Consider the following 24275-nt stretch of genomic DNA (forward strand, 5'->3'; position numbering starts at 1 on the left):
CCCCCAAGGAACTTTTTTTTTAAATTATTTTTCCTAATGGCAGAGAGAAAGACACACTGAGAACAGCCAGAGCTCTGCTCAAAAGCTTCGGTTTATGGCAGTGCTGGGGATTGAAACTGCGACTTTGGAGCCTCAGGCATGAAAGTCTTTTGCATAACAATTATGCTGTCTCCCCAGCCCCAGTGGGAAACACTTCACAAGCAGGGAAGCAGATCTGCAGGTGTCTTTTTTTTCTCATTACCTCTTGTCCCCCGCCCCCCGTATCTCTCTTTCCTATCAAATCAAATAGAAAGGGAGAGAGGGAGGGAAGGAAGGTAAGAAGGAAGGAAAGAAAAAATGGCTGCTGGGAGTGGTGGATTCCTAGTGCCAGCACAGAGCCCCAGCAATAACTCTGGAAGCAAAAAAAAAAAAAAAAATCCTCCATTCTGTCTCAGGGCCACCTCCCTGGACCTTGGTGTCCTGAAGTCCTGGCCTCCACTCACTTGGGAATTCAGTGGGAACCCACTGCCAGGACGACCCATCACGCTTGTTCAGGAGGACACACACACACAGCCATTTAGTCCACACCGAAGGGGAAACTCCAGATGAGGAGCCAGGGACCCTCAGACCCCTTGATCATTCGAACCCGAGATCAGACAGTCCACTCTTTTTAAGCAAAGGACTCATACCCGCAGAGCCAGAGGAAACAACTCCCTAGAGGGGAAAGCCAAGAACACGACTGAAATTTTGCAAGACATGGGCCTGAAGGAAGTTAGCTTCATTTTCTCAGAAACCTGAGACTGCCTTGGGTTTCAAAGCCACATGTCCTGTCAGTGGGCCCCAGAGCTAACCTGTGCAGCAGTCCTGTCTGAGGAAGCAGAGGAACAAGTAGAAAAAGAACAGTGTTCTCTCTCCACTCCAGCCTCACCCAAGCCTCCGGCACATGAAATCACCACAGCTCCTGGCTCTTTCTGCCACTCTCATTTTGGCCCCATAGTGTAGAGGGAGTGAGGAAGGAGAGAAAAGTGATTGGCGATTGATGGCAGGTGGAGAAGACCTCAAGGGGTCCTAGGGGTGTTCTGCTTGGTTCCTCCTGGCTCTTGCCAGGGGCCTGGCCTACCTGTGCTGGGAGCTTCTGACCCTGGAGGCTGCTCACTCCTGCCGCCATCTTGGTGGTGCCGTCGTGATGATGTCATCTTGTGGCTCCGTCTTGGTGCTGCTGGCATCTTTCCTTTGTGTCACCCAGGGTCTGTGTACTTCCACTCAGTTAACTTTTTTTTTTCCTTTAAGATTTATTTATTCTCACCAAGGAGTGGCAGAATGATAGAGGACCAGAGCACAACTCAGCTCTGGCACATAGCAGTGCCCAGGATTGAGCCTGGTTCTTCTGGGACCTCAGGCATGCTAGTCCAGTGCTGTAATGCTGAGCTGTGTCCCAGGTCCTCGGCTATCATTTCCAACACCTGAGCCTTGTCTCCTGGGCCTTCTCACAAGCCCAGTGAGCAGAGAGCAGAGCCGGAGGGTGACCAGATCTGGTTCTTGGTGGACTGTGCAGTGGAGACTGTAAATAAAGCTGCCCCTTGGGCTTCACCCCAGAAACAGACTCCTGGCTCCTGTAGGTCAGAAACTTATCTGGAAGATACCAGATAGAGGAGATAAGGCAGAGGGCACATTGTAGAGGTGCTTTCGAGATTTTGCAAATACTGCATGTGCTTGACTTGAAGAAGAAGCCACTGGAGACACTGTCAGCGTTGTTCCCCTGACCAACCCTTGGGGATGTAAGAGACAGGTGGAGAGAGGGGTGCTGCCAGGAGGGGTGCCTGTCCCCTGAAATACAGGCTAGACCTGCCCCCAGGTTCCAGAGCACCCCTATTCCTCACCAACCTGGGACTCTGGTCTCTTCCTTTGGTGGTTAGGGTACTTCCTGGCCTTGGAGGGGCTGGGGGTGGTCAAAGAGGTTAAGGTCTGACAGAATCTGGGGCAGTTCAGGGTGAAGAAAGCCCTCCCCCTGGACTTGTGAGGCTTAGTAAATAAAGGTGCAGGATTCTCAGTGAAATTTTAATTTCCATATAGTTGAGCACATGTGAGAAGCCCTAGATTCAGTCCCCAGCATCGCATACAGAGTGGGTCAGTGCTCTGGCCTTATTAATTAATAAGGACCAGGCTGGGGAAACAGCATATTGGTGATGCAAAAAGTTTTCTTTCTTTCTTTTTTTTTTTAACCAGAGCACTAGTCAGCTCTGGCTTATGGCGGTATGGGGGAATTGAACCTGGGACTTGAGAGTCTCAGGCATGAAAGCCTCTGCATAACCATTATGCTAAACCCTCAGCCTCAAAAAGTTTTCATGCCTGAGGCTCTGAAGTCCTAGCCCAGCACTACCATAAGCCAGAGCTGAGTAGTGCTCTGGTCTTTCTCTCTGTGTGTCTCATTAAAAAAATTAAATAAAATATAGTTTTTAAAAAAGAGGGTACAAGAAGATAGGTCATCTAGTAGAGTGCATGCTTTGCCACAGCCGCAGCCAGAGTTTAGACCCTGGCACTACATGCAAGTGTTGCAGCACCTGGAGAAGCTCCAATGCTCTGATACCTCCATGTGGGTTGCTGTGTTCATCCAGCTCCCTCTCCTCATATGAAATACAGAGGATTAAAAAAATGGCTCAGGAGACATGAAATGGGGCATGCACAAGCCCCTGGTGCTGCCTAAATAAGTTCCTGTTATAAATTAAATGGGACCAGAGAAATACTCAGTCTTTGAGTACCACTGTCTCCTGCCTGAGGCTCCAGAGCCCCCAGGTTCAGTCCCCAGCACAGGGACATGCCAGAGCGGAGCAGTCTCTCTAGCCTCTCCCAGTCTCTCTCCCTCACTGTAAAATAAATAAATCTTTTAAAAATAAATGAACACTAAAATTAGATTTCAGATAAACCAGCGACTGTATCTGACACACTCCTTGCTGTGGACCAGGTGTGGCCCTGGGAGAGCGGGTCCTGTTTCATCCACTTTTTCCTGGGCATCAGGAGGGAGGCTATGTGTGGAGGAGTTGGGGGTGTCTGTGCACGTGCCCCTACCCCAGCTCACATCCCTAGAGTGGCCTGGCCATCTCCAGGGCACAGTAAACAGACCCATCCCTGGTGCCTAGGCCTGGCCTGGAGCTGCTGCTTTTCCTGGCTGTGCCTTCAAAGGGGTTCCCAAACAGATATCCACTGATCACGCCCCCTGCTCTCCTTCCCAGCCACCATCCGCATCAGGCCAGGAGAGTGGCTGCTGGCTGGGCCTCAGGGAGAGTCTCGCCTGCCCGCATCGGGGGCCTCCAGCCAGAGAGAGAAACACCAGGACCTGGGCAGTGGAGACACCATCAGGTAGGTGAGGTGCGGCACACAAGGCCTCCTGGCCGATTCTAGCAGGGAAGCCACCTGATTGGAGGCCCAGGAGTCGAGGCCTGGCCTGTGATATGGGGGCACAGAGCCCCTCACTGCCCCCCCAAACCCAGAGAGTGTGGGCATCACACCCACCCAACAGCCCAGTGTTACAGCAGAGAGGGCCCTGTCAACTTCCTCAGGCCGGAAAGAGCAAACCCCACCTGGGCCTGGGTCTGCCAGCAAGGCCTGTGTACATGCTGATCCTGCTCAGGGCCCTGTGTGACCCAGGGCATCTTGGTGACACCCTCCTCTCCCAGCAGTTGTCTTTGGTGGAGAAAGAGGAAAATGGGGTTCTTTTTTTAATATTTATTTTATTTATTCCCTTTTGTTGCCCTTGTTTTTTTTTATTGCTGTAGTTATTATTGTTGTTATTGATGTCATCATTGTTGGATAGGACAGAGAGAAATGGAGAGAGGAGGGGAAGACAGAGAAGGGAAGAGAAAGACAGATACCTACAGACCTGCTTCACTGATTGTGAGGCAACTCCCCTGCAGGTGGGGAGCCAGGGACTCAAACTAGGATCCTTACACCAGTCCTTGTGCTTTGGGGAGTCTGTGGGAGGAAGCGTTCTGGGGTCCACAGCAGACATTTTCCTTCACAGTGTAGAGAGGTCAGGGGTTCCCGGCGTCCTCCTGAAATGGAGGAGGTATCAAAATGAGAGCACCCAGAGGGGTCAGGGCTGACCCGGATCCAGACAGCACTGGGCCGGGCTCAACTTGCCTCTCCTCCTTTCTTCTCCCTACCCTTTGACTGCAGATGCTGAATTCTTTTCTGAGACATGAGCTCAGGCCTCTCTCCCACCAGCAGTGCAGGAGGGTTCCTTTGACCCCACAGCCTCTCCAGCATTTGCTGCTGTTACCTTTTCTGATGTATGACATTCTCACAGGAGTGAAGTGGTATCTCATTGTTGTCTTTATTTGCATTTCTCTGACAATCAGAGACTTGGAGCATTTTTTCATGTGTTTCTTGGCCTTTTGGATCTCTTCTGTGATGAATATTCTGTCCAAGTCCTCCCCCCATTTTTGGATGGGGTTATTTGTTGTCTTGTTGAGATTTGCAAGTTCTTTATATATTCTGGTTATTAGCCTCTTGTCTGATGTATGGAATGTAAAGATCTTCTCCCATTCTGTGAGGGGTCCCTTGGTTTGGATAGTAGTTTCTTTAGCTGTGCAAAAGCTTTTTAATGTTATGTAGGTTTATGCTTGTCTTAGTCTTCTTTGTAATTGGATTCATTTCATTGAAGATGTCTTTAAAATTTATGTGGAAAAGAGTTCTGCAATATTTTCCTCTAAGTATCTGATAGTTTGTGGTCTAACATCCAAGTCCTTGATTGCTTGGAATTTACTTTTGTATTTGGTGAAATATACTGGTTCAGTTTCATTCTTCTGCATGTTTCAACCCACTGTTTCCAACACCATTTGTTGAAGAGACTCTGCTTTCCCCATTTAATGGTCTGGGCACCTTTGTCAAAGATTAGATGTCCATAGGTGTGGGGGCTTACTTCTGGGCTCTCAGTTCTATTCCACTGGTCAGTGTGTCTATTCATGTTCCAGTACCAAGCAGTTTTGATGACAATGGCCCTATAATACAATTTGAGATCTGGGAGTATGATGCCTCCAATTCTGTTCTTTTTTCTCAAGATTGTTTTGGCAATTCTAGGTCTTTTCTGGTTCCAGATAAACATTTGTAGCATTTGTTCTATTCTCCTAAAAAGTGTGCTCGGGATCTTGATGGGGATAGCATTAAATTTGTATATGCCTCTGTGTAGTATATTCATTTTGGTGATGTTAATTCTTCCAACCCATGAACATGGAATATCTTTCCACTTCTTTCTGTCTTTTTCAATTTCATTGAGTAGTGACTCATAATTTTCAGTATACAGGTCTTTCACTTCTTTGGTTAGGTTTACTCCTAGATATTTTATTGTTTATGTTGCTATAGTAAAAAGGAATTGATTTCTGGTTTTCAATTTCTTCTTAGTGTTTGCATAGAGGAATGCCACTGACTTTTGAATGTTAATTTTGTAGCCTGACACCTTACTGTATTGCCTGATGATTTCCAAAAGCTTCTTGCTGGATTCCTTAGGTTTTTCTATGTATACTATCATGTATGTCATCTGCAAATAGGGAGAGTTTGACTTCTTCTCTTCTAATCTGTATGCCTTTAATTCCTTGCTCCTGCCTGATTGCTATGGCAAGAACTTCCAACACTATGTTGAATAATAATTGTGATAGCAGCCCTGTCTAGTACCTGATCTGAGTGGAAATGCTTCCAATTTTTCACCATTGAGTATGATGTTGGCTGTAGGTTTGCTGTATATAGACTCCACTATCTTCAGGAATTTTCCATCTATTCCCATTTTTTGTAGTGTTTTGATCATAAAGGGATGTTGTATTTTGTCAAAGGCTTTCTCTGCATCTATTGATATGACCATGTGGTTTTTGGTCTTGCTTTTGTTGATGTGGTGGATCACGTTGATTGATTTACATATATTAAACCAACCTTGCATGCCTGGAATAAACCCCACTTGGTCATGATGAACAGTCTTTTTAATATACTGCTGTATCTGGTTGGCTAGAATTTTTTTCACTATTTTTGCATCTATGTTCATCAGAGATATTGGTCTGTAGTTTTCTTCTTTGGTTGTGTCCCTGTCTGCTTTTGGTATCAGAGTGATGTTGGCTTCATAGAAGCTGGAAGGGAGTATTCCAGTGTCTTCAATCTTCTGGAAGACTAAAAAGTAGAGCTATTAGTTCTTCTTTGAAGGTTTTCTAGAATTCATTTGTAAAACCATCTGGTCCAGGACTTTTATTTTTGGGAAGATTTTTGAAAACTGTTTCAATTTCATTAGCTGAGATGGGCCTGTTCATGTTATCTACTTCCTCTTTACTTAGTTTTGGAAGTTGGTAGGTATCTAGGAAATCGTCCATTTCTTTCAGGTTCTCTAGCTTGGTGGCATATAGTTGTTCATAGAAGCCTTGCATGATATGCTGAATTTCTGCTGTGTCTGTTGTGATAACTCCTCTTTCATTTATGATCTGATTTATTTGGGTCTTTTCCCTTTTTTGTTTTGCAAATCTAGCTAAAGGTTTGTCGATTTTGTTTACTCTTTCAAAGAACCAACATTTACTTTCATTGATCTTTTGTGTGGTTTTCTTATTTTCTTATGTTACTGATCTGCCCTAACTTTAGTGATTTCTGTCCTTCTGGTTGCTTTAGGGTTCCTTTGTTCTTCTTTTAGGTCTTTAAGATGTGCAATCAGGCTGTTTATTTGTGCTTTTTCTTGTTTCCTAATGTGTGCTTGTATGGCTATGAACTTCCCTGTCAGTACTGTCTTAGCTGTGTCCCAAATATTTTGATAGCTTGTGTCTTAATTTTCATTGAACTCTCGAAACATTTTGATTTCTTCCTTTATTTCTTCTTTGACCCAGAAGTTAAGAAGTGTACTGTTGAGTTTCCACATTTTGGGACTATTACTAGTCTTTTGTTGATTGTTTAGTGTTAGTTTAATTCCACTGTGGTCTGAGAAGATGCTTGGGATGATTTCAGTACTCTTGAATTTGCTGATGCTGTCTTTGTGGCCTAACATATGGTCTATCCTTGAGAATGACCCATGTGGACTTGAGTAAAATGTCTATTCCAGTTTCTTGGGGTGAATGACTCTGAAAATGTCCAATAGTTCTAGTTTATCTATCTCCTCATTTAATTCCCTTATGTCTTTACTGATTTTCTGCCTGGATGATATGTCAAATTGAGAGAGTGGGGTGTTGAAGTCCCCTACTATGACTGTGTTGCTGTTAATATATTGCTGTAGCTCTTTCAGTAGATGTTTGATGTATTTAGATGGCTTCTCATTGGATGCATAGATGTTAATAATTGTTAAGTCCTCTTGATTGACTTATCCACTGAGCATTAAGTAGTGTCCATTCCTATATTTTTTAATCTTATCTATTTTAAAGTCTGTCGTGTCAGATATGAGAATAGCTGTTCCTGCCCTTTTTTGTGGGCCATTGGCTTGTATGATAGTTTTCCATCCTTTCACTTTAAGTCTGCGTTTGTCTTGTTGAGTTAGGTGGGTTTCCTGTAGACAACATATTGTTGGGTTGTATTTTCTGATCCATCTTCCTACTCTGTGTCTTTTAATAGGTGAATTCAGGCCATTGACATTTATTGATATCAAAGATTAAAGATATTTTAACGCCATTCTTATAGATTTTTAGAGTGTTCTGATATATGGCATATTTATGGTGGTCTGACTGTTTATAGGAGACCTTTCAGAACTTCTTTCAGGGCAGGCTTGGTGATAGTTGATTCTTTCAACTGTTGCTTGTCTGAGAAGGTTTTGATGCCTCCATCTAGTCTGTATGACAGTCTAGCTGGATACAGTAGTCTTGGTTGAAAGCCTTTCTCACTGAGCACTCGATAGATATCTTGCCATTCTCTTCTGGCCTGTAGTGTTTGTGTGGAGAAGTCAGCTGCTAATCTTATGGGTTTTCCTCTGTAGGAGACTCTTTGTTTTTCTCTTGTAGCCTTCAGGATCCTTTCTTTAACTTTATTCCTTGACATTCTAAATAGGATGTGTCTTGGTGTCTTTAAGTCTGGGTTAATTCTGTTTGGGGCCCTCTGGGCTTCTTGAACCTTTATGTCTTTTATGTTGTCTAGACTAGAGAAATTTTCAGCTATTATGGCCTGAAGAATGCTTTCTTCCTCTCCCTCTCTTTCTTCCTCTGGTAAGCCAATAATGTGTATATTGCATCTTTTGAAGTCATCCCATAGGACTCTGTTGTTGTTTTCAGTATCTCTTAATCTCTTTTTGAGATCTCTTACTTCTTTTTTAGTTGTCTAATTTGTCCTCAATCTTGCTAATTCTGTCTTCAGCCTCATTGATTCTATTCTCTCTCCCCTGTACTGTTTTCTGGAGTTCATCTATTTTGTTACCCTGTTCTGATACTGTTTTAGCTTGTTCAGCTAGTTGTGTTCTTAGCTCAGCTATTTCAGCTTTCAGTTCTCTAATTACCTTGAGATAATTAGTGTTTTTATTCCTCATTCTCATTTGTTGTTCCTGTATTTCTGATTACAATTCTTTCAAACTCTTTACTCACTCCTGTGATTATTTCCTTGGCTAGTGTTTGGATGTTGTCAGATTTATTTTATTTATTTATTACACATGAAAGAGACAGTTTCACATGAGACAGAAAAGTCAGGCACACGCAATGATGAACCCAGAAACCTAAAACACTCAGGCCCAGTGCTCTACCCGCTGAGCTGTTTCTCTGGCCACAGACATCTATTTATTAGAGAAGAAGGGAGGAATAGAGAGAGAAATAGACTGACCAGAACCCCGCTGGCATTTTATGTGGGCCTTACGCATTAAGAAGATGTCTGAGCCACCTCCTGAAGAGGTGACCAAAGCCCTTTGACACACCTAATGCAAGGAATCACACTCTGGGACTTCATGCTCCAAAGTCCAGTGTCTAACCACTGCACTACCATTACCACCACCACCACCCACTGCCCAGGGCCATGCACTTATTCTTTACAAAGCAATTCTTTTTTAAAAACTTTTTTAAATATTTATTTAATTTTCCCTTTTGTTGTCCTTGCTGTTTTTTGTTGTAGTAGTAGTTATTATTGTTGTTATTGATGTTGTCATTGTTAGGACAGAGAGAAATGGAGAGAGGAGGGGAAGACAGAGAGGGGGAGAGAAAGATAGACACCTGCAGACTTGCTTCACCACCTGTAAAGCGACTCTCCTACAGGTGGGGAGCTGGGGGCTCAAACCAGGATTCTTACTCTGGACCTTGTGCTTTGTGCCACATGCACTTAACCCGCTGCTACCGCCCGACTCCCTTTACAAAGCATTTCTTTCTTGTTCCAGAATGTCCCCACCTCTGAGCAGTTGTTAGGGCTCTGTTCCCACTGCCTCCTCCTCCAGGAAGCCATGGGATACACACCCCACAGGCCTGGCCCAGACCCATCTGCCCTCTTCTCTGGGAGTCCCCGGGAGTAATCTCAGTGTCTGGGGAGGGCACTGTCCTGGAGGGAAAGCCAGGGGTGGGCTTGGACCTTCGATACCCCATGGGGCCCAGAAGCAGATGGAGTTAAAGGTAAGAACTCTTCAGCAAGTCCTGTGGTTTCTGACAAATAAGAGGCTGAGGAGACAGGTCACCAAGCAGGATACACCTCGCCATGGGCAGGAACAAGGCTTGAGCCATGGTGCTACAGCACTAGGGGAAGCCTCTCCCTCTCTCTTTATCTCTTACTACCTCCTAGAAAAAAGAAAGAGAGAGAGAGAGAAGAGAGGGCACGACTGGGTGGTGGCGCACCTGGTTAAGCGCACACATTCCAGTGCGCAAGGACCAGGGTTCCAGCCCCCAGTCCCCACCTGCAGGGGGAAAGCTTTACAAGTAGTGAAGCAGGGCTGCAGGGGTCTCTCTGTCTCTCTCCCTCTGCCTTCTCAATTTCTGGCTGTCTCTATCCAATAAATAAATACAGATAGTAAAAAAAAATTGTTTAAAGGAAGAAAGAAAGAGAGAGAGGAAGGATGGCAGGAAGAAAGGAAGGGGGAAAGAAAGACTGACTTGGCCTGCGAGCTGCTGACTTGCATGTAGATGAGACCCAGTGCCGCAAATGATGCTGATGAAGGAGGAGGAGGAGGAGGAGGAGGAGGAAAGGCGTCTGGAGACTGACTCTGAAGTGGTATAGGGCTGGCATGCCAGAGGCTCCAGGTTTGAGCCCCAGCACTGCTCTGATCTCTCTCTTGCTCTCATAAAAATTACTGAGTTAAAAGATCTGGAAACTGAGGAATGTTATGCATGTACAAACTATTGTACTTACTGTTGAATGTAAAACATTAATTCCCAAATTAAAAAAAAAAAAAAATCTGGAAAGTGAGGAAGAAGGAGAGTCGGCCTCTCTGTACAGCCTCCCTGCCCCAGCGGCTGCCTTCACCCCTGCTCTCCCCCTACGAGCCCCTGTGAGAGCGGGAGCAGCTCAGGGCACCAAGCACTTGGGCCTCAGAACCTCCCTGGCAGCAGGGGCTGTGGGTGCTAGGGACATGGGGACCTGGGATCCTCTGGGACCCGCTCAACCTGCGACTATGACTCAGCAGCATTCCAAAGCCCAGGACAGATAGATGTCTCCAGAGGCATTTTATTGATCTTCCCTCCCCAAACAATGTCCCCATTGAGGGGGGGGGAGAGAAAGAGAGAGAGAGGGAGAGAGAGAGAGGGCCTAAGCCTCTCTAGTGAATAGTTTGTTCTCTCTCTTTTTTAAAAATTCCATTTTTTTTTAGTGGTCCGGGAGGTGGCACAGTGGATAAAACGCTTGACTCTCAAGCATGAGGTCCTGAGTTCAAGCCCCGGCAGCACATGTACCAGAGTGATGTCTGGTTCTTTCTCTCTCCTCCTATCTTTCTCATGAATAAATAAATTAAATCTTAAAAAAAAGAAATATAATTCAAAAAAAGATTTTCTTTTTATTTATTTATTCATGAGAAAGATAGGAGAGAGAGAAAGCACCAGACATCTCTCTGATACCTTGCTGCCAGGGATTGAACTCAGGACCTCACGCTTGAGAGTTCTTTATTCACTGTGCCACCTCCCATGCCACAATAGTTTATTCTCTGTGTGTCAGTGCTGTGGTCGCATCCTCTCTCTCTCTTTCTCTCTCTCTCTCTCTAAACATAAAAACTAGGGCTGGTGAAATAGCTCACTTGGATAGTGTGCTGCTTTATAATGTACATGACTGATGATCTCCCCAGCCCAGACCACTAATTCATTCAGAAAGAGAAAATGACAGTCAGAGGGACAGAGACCACAGCGCCCGAGCTTCCTCCATTGCAATAGCACCTCCCATGCAGAGCCAGGGCTCGAACCTGGGCTGCTACCTGGTGAGCCACCCACCCCCTCACCCTCACCCTCACCCTCCCCCAGCTTCCCCTTAAAGCAACAGGCACCCATCCCTTCTGCAGCCCTAACTGGGGTAGGTCAGCAATGGGGTGTGAGCATCTCCAGGGGCTTCCTGTGAGCCTTCACCATGCCCTGTGTCTCTAGTCTCTCATCTCATTGCAGAGACTCAGCATTGGCCCCCACCTGCAAGCCGTGGACCCCCAGGACCTCCCGTACCCCAGAGCTCCTGGCCCTAGCCCCCCAGTTCTCCTCCTGTGGCCCCCAGCCAGCCAGCCGCCCCGGCTCTACTTCATCCTCTGCAAGGAGCCTGCACAGTGAGTCGGCCTGGGGGACATTGGGCGACCCCCTCCTGACACCCCCTTGCTATGCACACACCCTTCCCTGGAGAGAGGGGAAGGGATAGGAACCTTCTCCCCTCATCTTCCTCTTTGGCCTCAGAGACCCAGTCTGGGGAGCTGTGGAGCTTCTGGGAAGTCAGGGTGGGTAGTGGTCTCCCCCACACACACACACATACACCCCACCCCTGCTCGAGGGACTTGGGCATCCAGCAGAAATAGGAGCCTTTTTGTGGGCTGGGAGGAGGCACTGCCCAGGGCCACTGTGTCCCCTCACCCACCCACCCCCACTCCCTGGGGTCTCCATCCCACCCTTTTGTTTTATTTATACTTTATTTAGGACAGAAAAATTGAGAGGGAAGGAAGAGAGAGAGAGAGAGAGACCTGCAGCATTGTCTCACCACTTGTGAAGCTCGACCCTCCCTTAGGTGAAGACCAGGGACTTGAACCCAGGTTCTTGTGCACTGTAACATGTGCTCAGCCAGGTGAGCCACCACATGGCCCTTTGTTTTGCTTTTAGTCCAGAGCACTGCTCAGCTCTGACTTGGTGCTGGGGATCAAACCTAAGACTTCTCAAGTGCTGGTCCCTTGTGCCACCACTGCACTCACTCTATGGCCCCTGCCCCACCCTTTGATTTTCTTTGTTTTAAAGATGGATGGATGGATGGATGGATGGATGGATGGATGGATGGATGGATGGATGGATTGATGAGAAAGAAGTGAGAGGAGGAGAGAGGAAGCCAGGGCATCACACTAGCACAGGCAACGTCAGGGATGCAGGTCAGGACCTCAGACTTAAGAGTCCATCCAATGCTTTACCTGCTATGCCACCTCCCAGGTCGCAGGTGTTTTGTTTTTGTAAATAAACCTTTTTAAATGTATTTATCAGTGAAAGAGGGGACATCAGAGCATCACTCTAGCAAGTGTGATACTGGGGATCAAACTCTGGATCTCACGCTCCAGAGCCCAGCATTTCATCCAGCCCCTGGACTGCTGTTTGGTTTTGTTGTTGGGCCACTCCAGGCCAACTTTTTCAGATAGAACAAGAAATAGAGACACAGAGAGACAGGGAAAGAGGGAGAGAAAGACACCACAAAGCAGGCACACTATCCAGTGAGCCTTTTTGCTGGCACTTATTTGTTGTTCATTTTTATGAAAGAAAGGGAGCAAGCAAGGAACCAAGGCATCATTCAGTGCGTTCAGTGCATTCAGATCCAACTCGGGACCTCAGTGTGCAAGGCCTGCACTCTGCCTGCTGAGCCACTTCCCCAGCCAGCCTCCCACTTTCCTCTGCTCTCTGGAAAGCCCCCTTCACCACCCCTGCCCCGCCCTGCCTAGCACCCCAGGTTTCCCCAGATGAGCCTGGAGCTTTAGAGAGAAGATAACAAGTCTGCAGCTGCTCTCCCTTCCTGCAGGGGCCTGGCCAGCTGGAGACACTGGCTGGAGGCCTGGTTCACAGGCCTGGCTGGGGGCACCCGGCAGCCCTCCCTCTCCATCCTTAGTCAGGCCCCAGGAGAACCCCAGTAAATTCAGGGAATGCTGAGTCCTGGGGTCCTGGTAACCTAGGCAGGGCTCCAGGTCACACCCACTGACTCTGGCCCATTCACACGGTCACTCGGTCACTCAGCCCCACGTGGCCCTGGCCGCGTGGACAGCAAACTGGGGCTTCATATCAGGGTGGGGGCCACAAAGCCACCTGCTTGCTGTGAGGAAGGCCTGCCCAAAGCAGGAGGCTTGCTGCAGAGCCTGGCCCGGAATGGTAAAAGCCTTGTGAGGGACAGAGGGGCTCTGTGTCCAGGCCGCCAGGGGGCTGGCAGCCATTCTGTCTTCCTTCCACAGGCAGCCAGGCCTATAGGAAGTGAGGATGGTGTCAGCGTCCCAGACCCGAGGACTAGCCAGCTTCCGGTCCAGGCCAGCTGAGAGCCACAGCTGAGAAGAGACACAGTCCAGAGACCCCCCTGGCCGGGAGCCAAGCCCCAGCCCTTCATTATCCTCCCTGCAAGGACACAGAAGGGACTGTGCATCCCAGCACAAGCCCCAGGACTGGACAGCACATCAGCTCGCCTCTTCCTCTTAAACTCAGGGGACAAGACGGGACAGTCCCACAGACCAAGGACACAGGGGTTTCCACATGCCTCCACACACAGGCATTTTCTAGGCTCCATTCTGACACAAATTCTAATGGCAGTACTGGCCACATGACGGGTCTGCTGGGGGAGGCCTGTGCTCCCTCCCTCCAAAGGACCATCAGCTCAGGACAAAGAAGGACGGTTCCTGCACAGCAGCAAGGTGTCCCCAAGATAGAGGCATAGCCTGTGCTCTCCTGCAACAAACACGGAAATAAACGCAATCAGTATTTTTAATGTGTGTGCATAGGGGGGACAAGCAAAACCAGAACAGTGCTCAGTTCTGGCATGTATGTTGCTGGGGGTTGAGCCTGAGATCTCAGGCCTGCAAGTCCTGTGCTCTCCCGCTGTGCTATCTGCCCAGCTTTTCAATCAATTTAGGTGTTTTTTTTTATTATTAACATGGTGCCAGGATCTTGCCCACTCGCCATAGCACAGCTGAGAATCCTCCCTACATCAAGATTTTCATTCTTTAGAGAGTTAGAGGGAAGGGGCTAAGCAGGAGTGTACCTGGTTAAGCACACACATTACAGTATGTAAGGACTAGGGTTCAAATCCCTGGTCCCCACCACCTGCAGTGTGGGGGAGAGCTTCACGAGTGGTGAAGCAGGGCTGCAGGTGTCTCTCTGTCTCTCTCCCTATCGCCTTCTCCCCTTTCAATTTCTCTGCCTCTATCCAATAATAAATAAATAAAAATGTTTTTAAATATCTTTTTAAATAGGGGCCAGGTGGTGGCTCACCTGGTTAAGCACTCACATTACAGTGTGCAAGGACCCAGGTTCAAGCCTCTGGTCCCCACCGGCAGGGGGAAGCTTCACAAGTGGTAAAGCAGGGCTGCAGGTGTCTCTCTGTCTCTTTCCCTCTCTTCCTCTCTCTCCCCCTTTTAAAGTATTTTATTTATTCATAAGAAAGATACCAGACATCACTCTAGTATATGTGCTGCGAGGGATTGAACTCAGGACTTCATGCTCGAGATTCAGTGCTTTATTCACTGCACCACCTCCTGGAACACTCTCTTTCCCTCTTTCTATCTTCCCCTCCCCTCTCAATTTCTCTGTATATCCAATAATAAATTTTAAAAATTTTTAATTTTTTTTGATATTTATTTCCTTTTGTTGCACTTGTCTTGTAGTTATTATTGTCGTTGTTATTGATGTCATTGTTATTGGATAGGACAGATGGGTCAAGGAGGGGAAGACAGAGAGGGGGAGAGAAAGATAGACACCTGCAGACCTGCTTCTCCCCTGCAGGTGGGGAGCCAAGGGCTCGAACCAGGATCCTTTACATCGGTCCTTGTGCTTTGCGCCACGTGTGCTTAACCCGCTGCACTACCATCCAACTCCCAATAAAAATACTTTTTAAAAAATCTGCCATCCATGGAATTCCCCTGGTGCCAACCATGATGCTTGGAACTCAAACCCAGGGCCTCTTGCCTGCTAAGTCGTGCACTTCCCAGGGAACCACTTCCCAGCCCCTTGGTCAGTATCTGCTGGAGCTGTTTGTATGAATAAAATCGTGTGACCCCCCACCCCCATCCCAGGCCCATTGCCTGGCCACGCCCTTCTGTGAGAAGTCGTGTGCGTGTGTACGTGTGTGTGTGTGTGTGTGTGTGTGTGTGTGTGTGTGTGTGTGTGTGTGTGTGTGTGTGTGTGTGTGTATTTGCTTGTTTTTGTAGTCTATGGGCCTTCCCCACTGTAGGCTGACTTTTTTGAGGCAAAGAGAGGGAAAGAAACTGTTGAGGGAGGGGAAGCAATTACAGAAGCCAGACCTTCCACCCTCTGCAACCCACAACAACCCTGGATCCACACTCCGAGAGAGAGAGAGAGAGAGAGAGAGAGAGAGAGAGAGAGAGAGAATGGGAAGGCTATCAGGGGAGGGGATGGGATATGGAGATTGGGTTATGGGAACTGTGTGGAATTGTACCCCTCTTATTCTATGGTTTTATTAATGTCTCCTTTCTTAAATAAATAAAAAAAGAAAGAAACTGTTGAGGGAGAAAGTACAAAAGTTACCGCCCAGAGATGGAAGTGGTTGGTTACAGGTGTGGCTGGAGTGCTGGGGAGGAGGTGCCACCAGAGAGGCGAGTGGCTACAGGTGTGGCTTAGAAGGTGCAGCGGGTTACACAGGTGGCACAAAACACAAGGACCGGCATAAGGATCCCAGTTGGAGCCACCGGCTCCCCACCTGCAGGGGAGTCGCTTCACAGACGGTGAAGCAGGTCTGCAGGTGTCTGTCTTTCTCTCCCCCTCTCTGTCTTCCCCTCCTCGCTCCATTTCTCTCCTATCCAACAACGACAACAACAATAATAACTACAACAATAAAAAAAGGGCAACAAAAGGGAATAAGTAAATAAATAAATATTTAAAAAAAAAGAAGGTGCAGCTGAGACTTGGGGTTTAAAGCAGAAGCCTGAGCCAGATTCCAACCTGGGTCTCCCACTATGTGAGTGAGTCATCTCACCAGTCCCACAACAAATCTTTTTTTTTTCATTAATTTAACTTATTTACTGGGGGAATTAATAGCTTACAGTAAATACAGTTACTAGTTCATGTATGAAATGTCTCAGTTTTCTGCAAAACAACAACAAATCTTTTTAAAAACTACAGCAACCCAGCTTGGTGAACAGCTTGGATAGTGTGCTGCTTTGCCACGTGTTCAATCCAGGTTCAAGTCCTGGCCCCACTGTGCTGAAGGAAGCTCTGGTGCTGTGGTCGGTCTCTCTCTTTCTCCCCCCCCCATCTGTTGCCTGGGAATAAATAAATAAATATAGGCAAAAACACTTCTCTGTAGCTGAGGCTCCAAAGTCCCAGGTTCAACCCCCCCACACCACTATAAGCCAGAGCAGAGCAGTGCTCTGGAAACAGACAACGGCAAAAGCCCTGAAGGTGACAAAAGTTCTAATGAACTTAGCAGCCTAAGGCCCTGAGTTCAGTCCCTGGCATCACATGTGCTGGAATGATACTCTGGTTTGTTTTCTCTCTTTCTCATTAGTAAATAAATCTTTATTTGGGGCTGGGGACCCCAAATAATGATTCTGTATAAGACGCTCATGCCTGAGGCTGAGGTCCCAGGTTCAATCCCCAGCATCACCATAAGCCCAGAATTTAACAGTGCTCTGGTCTCTGTCTGTCTGTCTTCTCTCTCTCATTAAAATAAAACAAAAATTTTGTGGTCCGGGAGGTGGCACAATGACTAAAGCGTTGGACTCTCAAGCGTGAGGTCCTGAGTTTGATCCCAGGCAGTGCATGTACTAGAGAGATGTCTGGTTCTTTCTCTCCTCCTGTCTTTCTCATGAATAAATTTTAAAAAAAACTTTGAAAAATAAAATAAAATAAAAATGTATTTAAAAATAAGTCTTTATTTTAACTGTGTAAGAGAGCACAGCACCACCCCCAGGACTGCGGGCACAGCAGACAGGAGAGCAGAAACAGGCTCTGAAGTGGTTGGACTCCGTGGATGGGGTTACAGCCCAGAGGCTGAGGAACTGATGGGACCATCCTTCTCTCGGGAGTCCACTCCCTTCAAGATTCTTCAGATGCCACCAGCTGGTAAGGCCTCACCCACCCTGGCATGGGGGCAGGAACTCCAGAAATCTAGGAGCTGGGTGTTGTCTGCTCCCACCCAGGCCTCCCTGGCATCTGCTGATTGATTCTCCCTGAGCTGGGCCTGAGCCGGTTTGTAAAGAAACATCCAGCCAGTTCAAGGAGAGAAGAAACAGGCTCTGGGTGGCAAGGGAGGAGGGAGGCGCCCTGCACGGTGTCAGGAGTGGTCGGGGCGGGTCTCCCAGAAGGAAATGCCTCCTAGGAGCAGGGCAGTTACATGCCCTGCAGAGTGCCTACAGGCAGGCTTCTTCCACAGGGACAGAGCTGGAGACAGACACCCTAGAGACTCACTACTGGGGCCTCCTGGAGGGTGTGAACATGACTTGAGGTGGGAGGGAGTGTCCTAGAAGGCTTCCCAGTCAGCTGGGGGCCCAGCCAGACCCTCATAGGATTTGCCAGAGAAGTCCCAGAGAGAGGTCTGTTGGACTCGAACTTGGGGGACCTTCAGGAAGATCAAGACGTCTCTGTCCCTGAAAAGTGGTCCCTGCTCCCTGGTTTCCTGTGCCGCCCCCCAACTTCTCCTGAGTAGAAATGGATGTCTTCTGCTTCCCTCCTAATGAGGAGCAGACATCCGGCAGGAACTGAAGCCATGAGCTCTGGCGGGATGTGAAAGGCAGGGGATATTGATCAGGCTGAACCGGACCGAATCTGGAGGGGTCCGAGGTCTGGTCAGATACTTGAGGCCTCAACTCCCTAGGCTGGGAGGAAGAGAACACAAACAAACGTTTCACTCTGGCAGACGGCACCAGTGAGAGCGGGTGCTTACGAGGAGGCCCAGGCAGCATGTGCGTAGAGGAGGCATAGCTAGGGGCTAGGGAAGCTGGAAGGTGGGGAGAAGTGTCCTTGAGAATGCCAGCCCAAAGAGTGACCATGCAACAGCGAGGAGGCAGCTGGAAAAGTGCTGTGTATCCTCTCACCTTGGCGTTTCTTTGTTTTTAAATTTTATTTATTTGTTTATTTTAATGAGATTAGAGAGAGTGAGAGACACAGAGAGAGAGAGACCAGATTACTCCTCATCTCTAATTTAAAATGGTGCCTGGGTGAGTCAGGCGGCAGCGCAGCGGGTTAAGCGCAGGAGGCACGAAGCGCAAGGACCAGCGTAAGGATCCCAGTTGGAGCCCCCGGCTCCCCACCTGCAGGGACGTCTCTTCACAGGCTGTGAAGCAGGTCTACAGGTGTCTGTCTTTCTCTCCCCTCTCTGTCTTCCCCTCCTCTCTCCATTTCTCTCTGTCATATCCAACAATGATGACATCAATAACAACAACAATAATAACTACAACAACAATTTTTAAAAAACAAGGGCAACAAAAGGGAAAATAAATTTAAAAATTTTTAAAGTTAAAATGGTTCCTGGAATTAAACCTTTGACCTCAGAACCTCAGGCATGAAAGTCTTTTGCATGAACCTGCTGTCTGTCTGCCTTCCCTCGAGAGGAGAGAGAAGCAGAGCATCATATTGGCATGGTGTTTGTTTGTTTGTTTGTTTGTTTTGTACCAGAGCACTGTTCAGGTTTGGCTTATGGTGGTGCAGAGAATTGTACCTGGGGCTTTGTGGCCTCAGGCATGAGATGCTCCTACTCATGACCACAGAATGTGAACGCAGATCTACAGGGATACAGAGGTCACATAGGCTCCTAAGCTGAATATGGGCCCCAGATAATATCAAATTGATGGGGTTTACTCCTTTCCCATGTTTGGGAGCTACTCTCTTCCCTGATCCAGCTTTCTGTCCCTTTTCCAGCCATGACATCACCTCCCCAGACAATAACTTGGATCCACCTGCATATCAGATTTCAGGCTCAGAGGAAAAAAAAAAAAACTAGTATAGCTACAGGCCCTTTGAAATATAACTAAATATGCCTACTAGCTATCTACAAAATGGAGGACCCCACAACACTTCATCTGCACCATTCTAGCCTTTAGGTCCATGATTAGTCAACAATTTGTTTGGCTTTGTAGGTTAACTCTCTTTTAAGCCACCAAGTTCCAGATGCCAGCATGGTGCCGACCAGACTTCCCTGGACAGACAACCCCACCAATGTGTCCTGGAGCTCCGCTTCCCCAGAACCCCACCCCACTAAGGGAAGAGAGAGACAGGCTAGGGGTAGGATCGACCTGTCAACACCCATGTTCAGCAGGGAAGCAATTACAGAAGCCAGACCTTCCACCTTCTGCACCCCACAATGACCTTGGCTCCATACTCACAGAGGGGTAAAGAACAGAAAAGCTATCAGGGGAGGGGATGGGATACGGAGATCTGGTGGTGGGAATTATGTGGAGTTGTACCCCTCTTATCCTATGATTTTGTTAATGTCTCCTTTTTTAAATAAATTTTAAAAAAATTTTTAAAGATAGACACCTGCAAACCTGCTTCACCACCTGTGAAGCGACCCCCCTGCAGGTGGGGAGCCGGGGGCTTGAATCGAGATCATTACGCCGGTCCTTGTGCTTTGCGCCATGTGTGTTTAACCTGCTGTGCTACCACCTGACTCCCCCCAGCCATTTTTTAAAAAAATATTTATTACATTTATTTCACATGAGAGAGAGAGAGAAGCCAAAACACTTCTCCAATATATCCAGCATTAGGATCAAAATGGGAACGTCAGGTAGCGAGTCCTGTGCTCTGCCAGCTGAGCTATTTCCCCTGGAGCACGACGTTTTTGTTGTTGTTGTTGTTTGCTTTTTTCCTTAATGAGAAAGATCAAGGAGGGTGAGACCAGAGCACAGCCAAACCACCTGTCATGTTCTAGATGTGATTTTGTCTTTCTTCTTTACATGAAGTGCTGGAGATGGAACCCAGGACCTCAACACACAAGGCACCGCTCTGCCACTGAGCCAGCTCTCAGCCCTGGGTTCCGGCTCTGCCCTGGCCTGGGTGGGGCACTTACTAGTGACAACCCCATCTCCCTCACCCTGCATCCCATCAAAGCTGTGCCTTCAGCTCTATGTCCATGTCCCTGCCCCCCAGGCTGAGGAGCCCAGGCACAGCCCTCTGGGGAGAGCACCATATGGCATCTGTGCTCCCATGGATCTGAGAGAAAGCCCTGATGCCCCCCATGCACCAGCCCCCATGCCCTCTGTATAAACGACACCCCAAAAGGTGGGCACCCCAAGGTGTGAGCTTGGCACCTGTCTCCGTTGCTGGCTGGAGAGACAGTCCACCAATATCTCCTGTTCATGCAGAAGCTGGCATGGCAGTGTTTGGCCCTCCATGGCTCCACATAGCGCTCCCAAAGGCGGGCCTGCTTTCTGTGACTCAAGGGCCAGGTGCTGCGGGCTCTGCCTTGAGTCACCCCCGCTCCCAGAGTAGAGTGGAAGAGAGGGCCTGGGAGGGCAGGGGCCTGAGGACTGAGCAGAGCACCCGGCCCAGGTCAGGGAGCACCACACCATGGCCGGGAGGAGGGCCCTCCACACCGCTGGGAAGTCCCAGCTCCTACCTCTGTCTCCCCAGCCCAGACTCTAGACTCTCCTCCCTGGCCTTCCTCACCCACCTCCACCCTCCTTCCAGACTCTGTGGGGACCCACCTTCCTGTCCCCCCGCTGTCCCCAGTTCCCCCAGGTCCTCCAGCATCCCTATCCAGGCACAGACACGCTGTGGGGGTCTTGTCCACCACACCTCAAGGACCCACCCTGAGCACCCCATATCCTGCCATTACCATACTGTGACAATTCCCCCTCCTCATTTTCCTCCTCCTCCTTATTCTCCCCTTTCTCCTCCTCTTCTTCCTCCTCCTCCTCCTTTTCTTCTTCTTCCACTTCTTCAACAGATTTTGATGAAAATATGATTGACACAGAATCCTGTGGAGCCCACTGGATTATCAGTTTTAACGTATGCACCTGCCCCTCCCTCCCTGTTCTAGGCAACAGACTTTCCTGTTGTGAGAGACCTGTTGGGATTTTCTAGAATGTCACGTGTGTAATCACACTGCAGACACTCTTTTTTGTTTGGGAAAAATGCATACATAGATATAGGCTTCCCCCTCAGCATCATTATTTTGAGATGTCCCCTGTAGGGACACAGGTCAAGAATCTAATCATGTTTGTTATTGAGTAATATTCCTTTGTTCCTCTCTCTCACCGTTGGTATATCCAGCTGCTACAAACAAGGCTGGTGGGAACATTCAACCACTCGTCTCTGTATGGACAAGACCTTTGTTTCTCTTTGGTAAATACTGTGGCATGAGATGGCTGAGTCATGTTCAACTTATATAAGAAGGTGTCACAGGAGCCAGGAGATGGTTCACCCAGTAAGGCATATGCTTTACCAAGCATGAGGTTCTGGGTTCAAGCCCCAGCACCGCATGGAGCTCCATGAACAGTAGAGCCATGCTTGGAGGTCTCCTTCCCTTTTTCTTCCTCTCTCTCTTCTGCTCTCTCTGTCTCTGTCCCTCCCTCTCTCTCCTTCTCTATGTCCCTTTCCCTCTTGGTCTCTGTCCTATCAAATGAATACATTTTTTTATATTTATTTATTTATTTATTCCCTTTTGTTTTCCTTGTTGTTTTATTGTTGTAGTTATTGTTGTTGTCGTCGTTGTTGGATAGGACAGAGAGAAATGGAGAGAGGAGGGGAAGACAGAGAGAGGGGAGTGAAAGACAGACACCTGCAGACCTGCTTCACCGCCTGTGAAGCGACTCCCCTGCAGGTGGGGAGCCGGGGGCTCAAACCGGGATCCTTCCTCCGGTCCTTGTGCTTTGCGCCACCTGCGCTTAACCCGCTGCGCTACCGCCCGACTCCCATGAATACATTTTTAAAAATTAAATCAAAGCACGTAAGTTCTTATGTGTGGTGAAGTCCCAGTTTATTGATTTTTTTCTTCTATGTATGATGATGATGATGATGATGATGATGATGATGATTGGATAGAGACAGAGAAACTGAGATGGAGGGGGAGATATATAGATATGTGCACTCCAGAACCTCAGAGGCCCCTGAGCTGAGGCCTGTCTGTCCCTTGGCCTCTTGGCATCTGCTCTGCGCTCACGGGCTGGGTGAGTCGTTTGTGCCCACCTGGCAGCCGCCTGACCACCATGTTTGTCTAAACATCCGTTCCTCCTCTGCACTGTGCCCATAGCAGCTCTGTGAGCAACTGCCCTACTCTGGAAACCACACAAGGGTCCACGCACGGATGAGTGGCTCAGAGACCTGTGGTCTGTATACACAGTGGAGTCTAATGAAATCTTCTTGCCGCATCCGGGGAGGGACTTGAAGCGAAATAAGCCAGGAGAAGGACAAGCACTGGGCGACCTTGCTTACAGGCACCACCTAAGAAAACATTAAAAGCTGGGGCCGGGTGGTGGCGCACATGGTTGAGCACACATATTACAACGCTCAAGGACCCGGGTTTGAGCCCTCGGTCCCCACCTGCAGGGGGAAAGCTTTGTGAGTGGTGAAGCAGTGCTGCAGGTGTCTCTCTGTCTCTCTCCCTCTCTATCACCTCCTTCCCTCTCGATTTCTGGCTGTCTCTATCCAATAAATAAAGACAATAAAAACATTTTTAAAAAATATTAAAAGTGGGAGTCGGGCTGTAGCGCAGCGGGTTAAGCGCAGGTGGCGCAAAGCACAAGGACTGGCATAAGGCTCCCGGTTCAAACCCCGGCTCCCCACCTGCAGGGGAGTTGCTTCACAGGCGGTGAAGCAGGTCTGCAGGTGTCTATCTTTCTCTCCTCCTCTCTGTCTTCCCCTCCTCTCTCCATTTCTCTCTGTCCTATCCAACAACGACAACAACAATAATAACTACAACAATAAAACAACAAGGGCAACAAAAGGGAATAAATAAATTAAATAAATATATTTTTTAAAAATATTAAAAGCCTGGAAAACGCAGGGTGGGACCGTGTGGGGTCTCCTGCGGCAAAGCCAAGGATGCTACAGGGGTGAAGGGGAAGTTTTGGGGACCCAGACACCACGGTGGAGGCTCAGAAGCTTTAGCTGGTGGAGGATGCAGTGGACACCTTTCACATAGGGTTAAGACATTAAACAGGCAGGGAGTAGAGCATCCAGCAGAGTCAGAGGGCCCAGGTCAGAGCCCCAGGTCACCACAGGGGAGCACTGGCTGGAGAGAAGTTTCAAGAGCAGTGGAGCAGTGCTATGGCCTGTCTCCTCTCTCTGCCTCTCTCTCCCTTTCTATTTCTCTGATTCACACCCTCTATCAAGAGGAAAGACAAGAAAAAAGATGGCTGCTGGGAATGGTGGAGTTATACAGGCACTGAGCTGCAGTGAGAAGACCCTGGAGGAAAATATAAATAAGTAGACTGTGCTCATGTGACAAAAACTGGTGTTTTTTTAAAAATTTTTTTAAACTTACTATTATCTTTATTTATTGGATAAAGACAGACAGAAATCCAGAGAGAGGGGGTGATAGAGAGGGAGAGAGACAGAGATACCTGCAGCCCTGCTTTTCCACTTGTAAAGCTTTCCCCCTGCAGGTGGGGGCTGGGAGCTTGAACCCGTGTCCTTAGGCATTATAATACACGCGCTCAACCAGGTGCACCACCACCCAGCCCCTCTCAGTGGCTTTTTTTTTATTCATTCCTTTTTGTTGCCCTTGTTGTTTTATTGTTGTAGTTATTATTGTTATTGATGTCATCGTTGTTGGATAGGACAGAGAGAAATGGAGAGAGGAGGGGAAGACACAGAGGGGGAGAGAAAGACAGACACCTGCAGACCTACTTCACCATTTGTGAAGCGACTCCCCTGCAGGTGGGGAGCCGGGGCTTGAACCGGGATCTTTACGCCAGTTCTTGCACTTTGCGCCACCTGCGCTTAACCCGCTGCACTACTGCCCGACTCCCCAAAAACTGTTTTATTGGGTTGTGTGTGTTATTTTACCAGAGCCTTGCTCAGGTCTGACTTATGGTGGTGCTGGGGACTGAACCTAGGAGCTCAGAGCCTCAGACATGAAAATCT

The 24275-nt window shown here is 48.1% G+C and overlaps 1 protein-coding gene across 1 annotated transcript in view; it reads left to right on the plus strand.

The window, feature by feature from the left end:
• The window catches only part of ARMC9 (armadillo repeat containing 9), a 129824-nt gene extending 114968 nt beyond the window's left edge, over window positions 1-14856 (plus strand). Inside the window, exons 23-25 of the mRNA XM_007519445.3 lie at window positions 3210-3336; window positions 11469-11620; window positions 13481-14856. Coding sequence (XP_007519507.2) covers window positions 3210-3336; window positions 11469-11620; window positions 13481-13503 — 302 coding nt within the window. The 3' untranslated portion in view covers window positions 13504-14856. The remainder of the gene's footprint in view (window positions 1-3209; window positions 3337-11468; window positions 11621-13480) is intronic.
• Window positions 14857-24275: the final 9419 nt, after the last annotated feature.

The sequence above is a fragment of the Erinaceus europaeus genome, chromosome 7 (assembly GCF_950295315.1).
Source record: "Erinaceus europaeus chromosome 7, mEriEur2.1, whole genome shotgun sequence".
NCBI classification, from domain to species: domain Eukaryota; kingdom Metazoa; phylum Chordata; class Mammalia; order Eulipotyphla; family Erinaceidae; genus Erinaceus; species Erinaceus europaeus.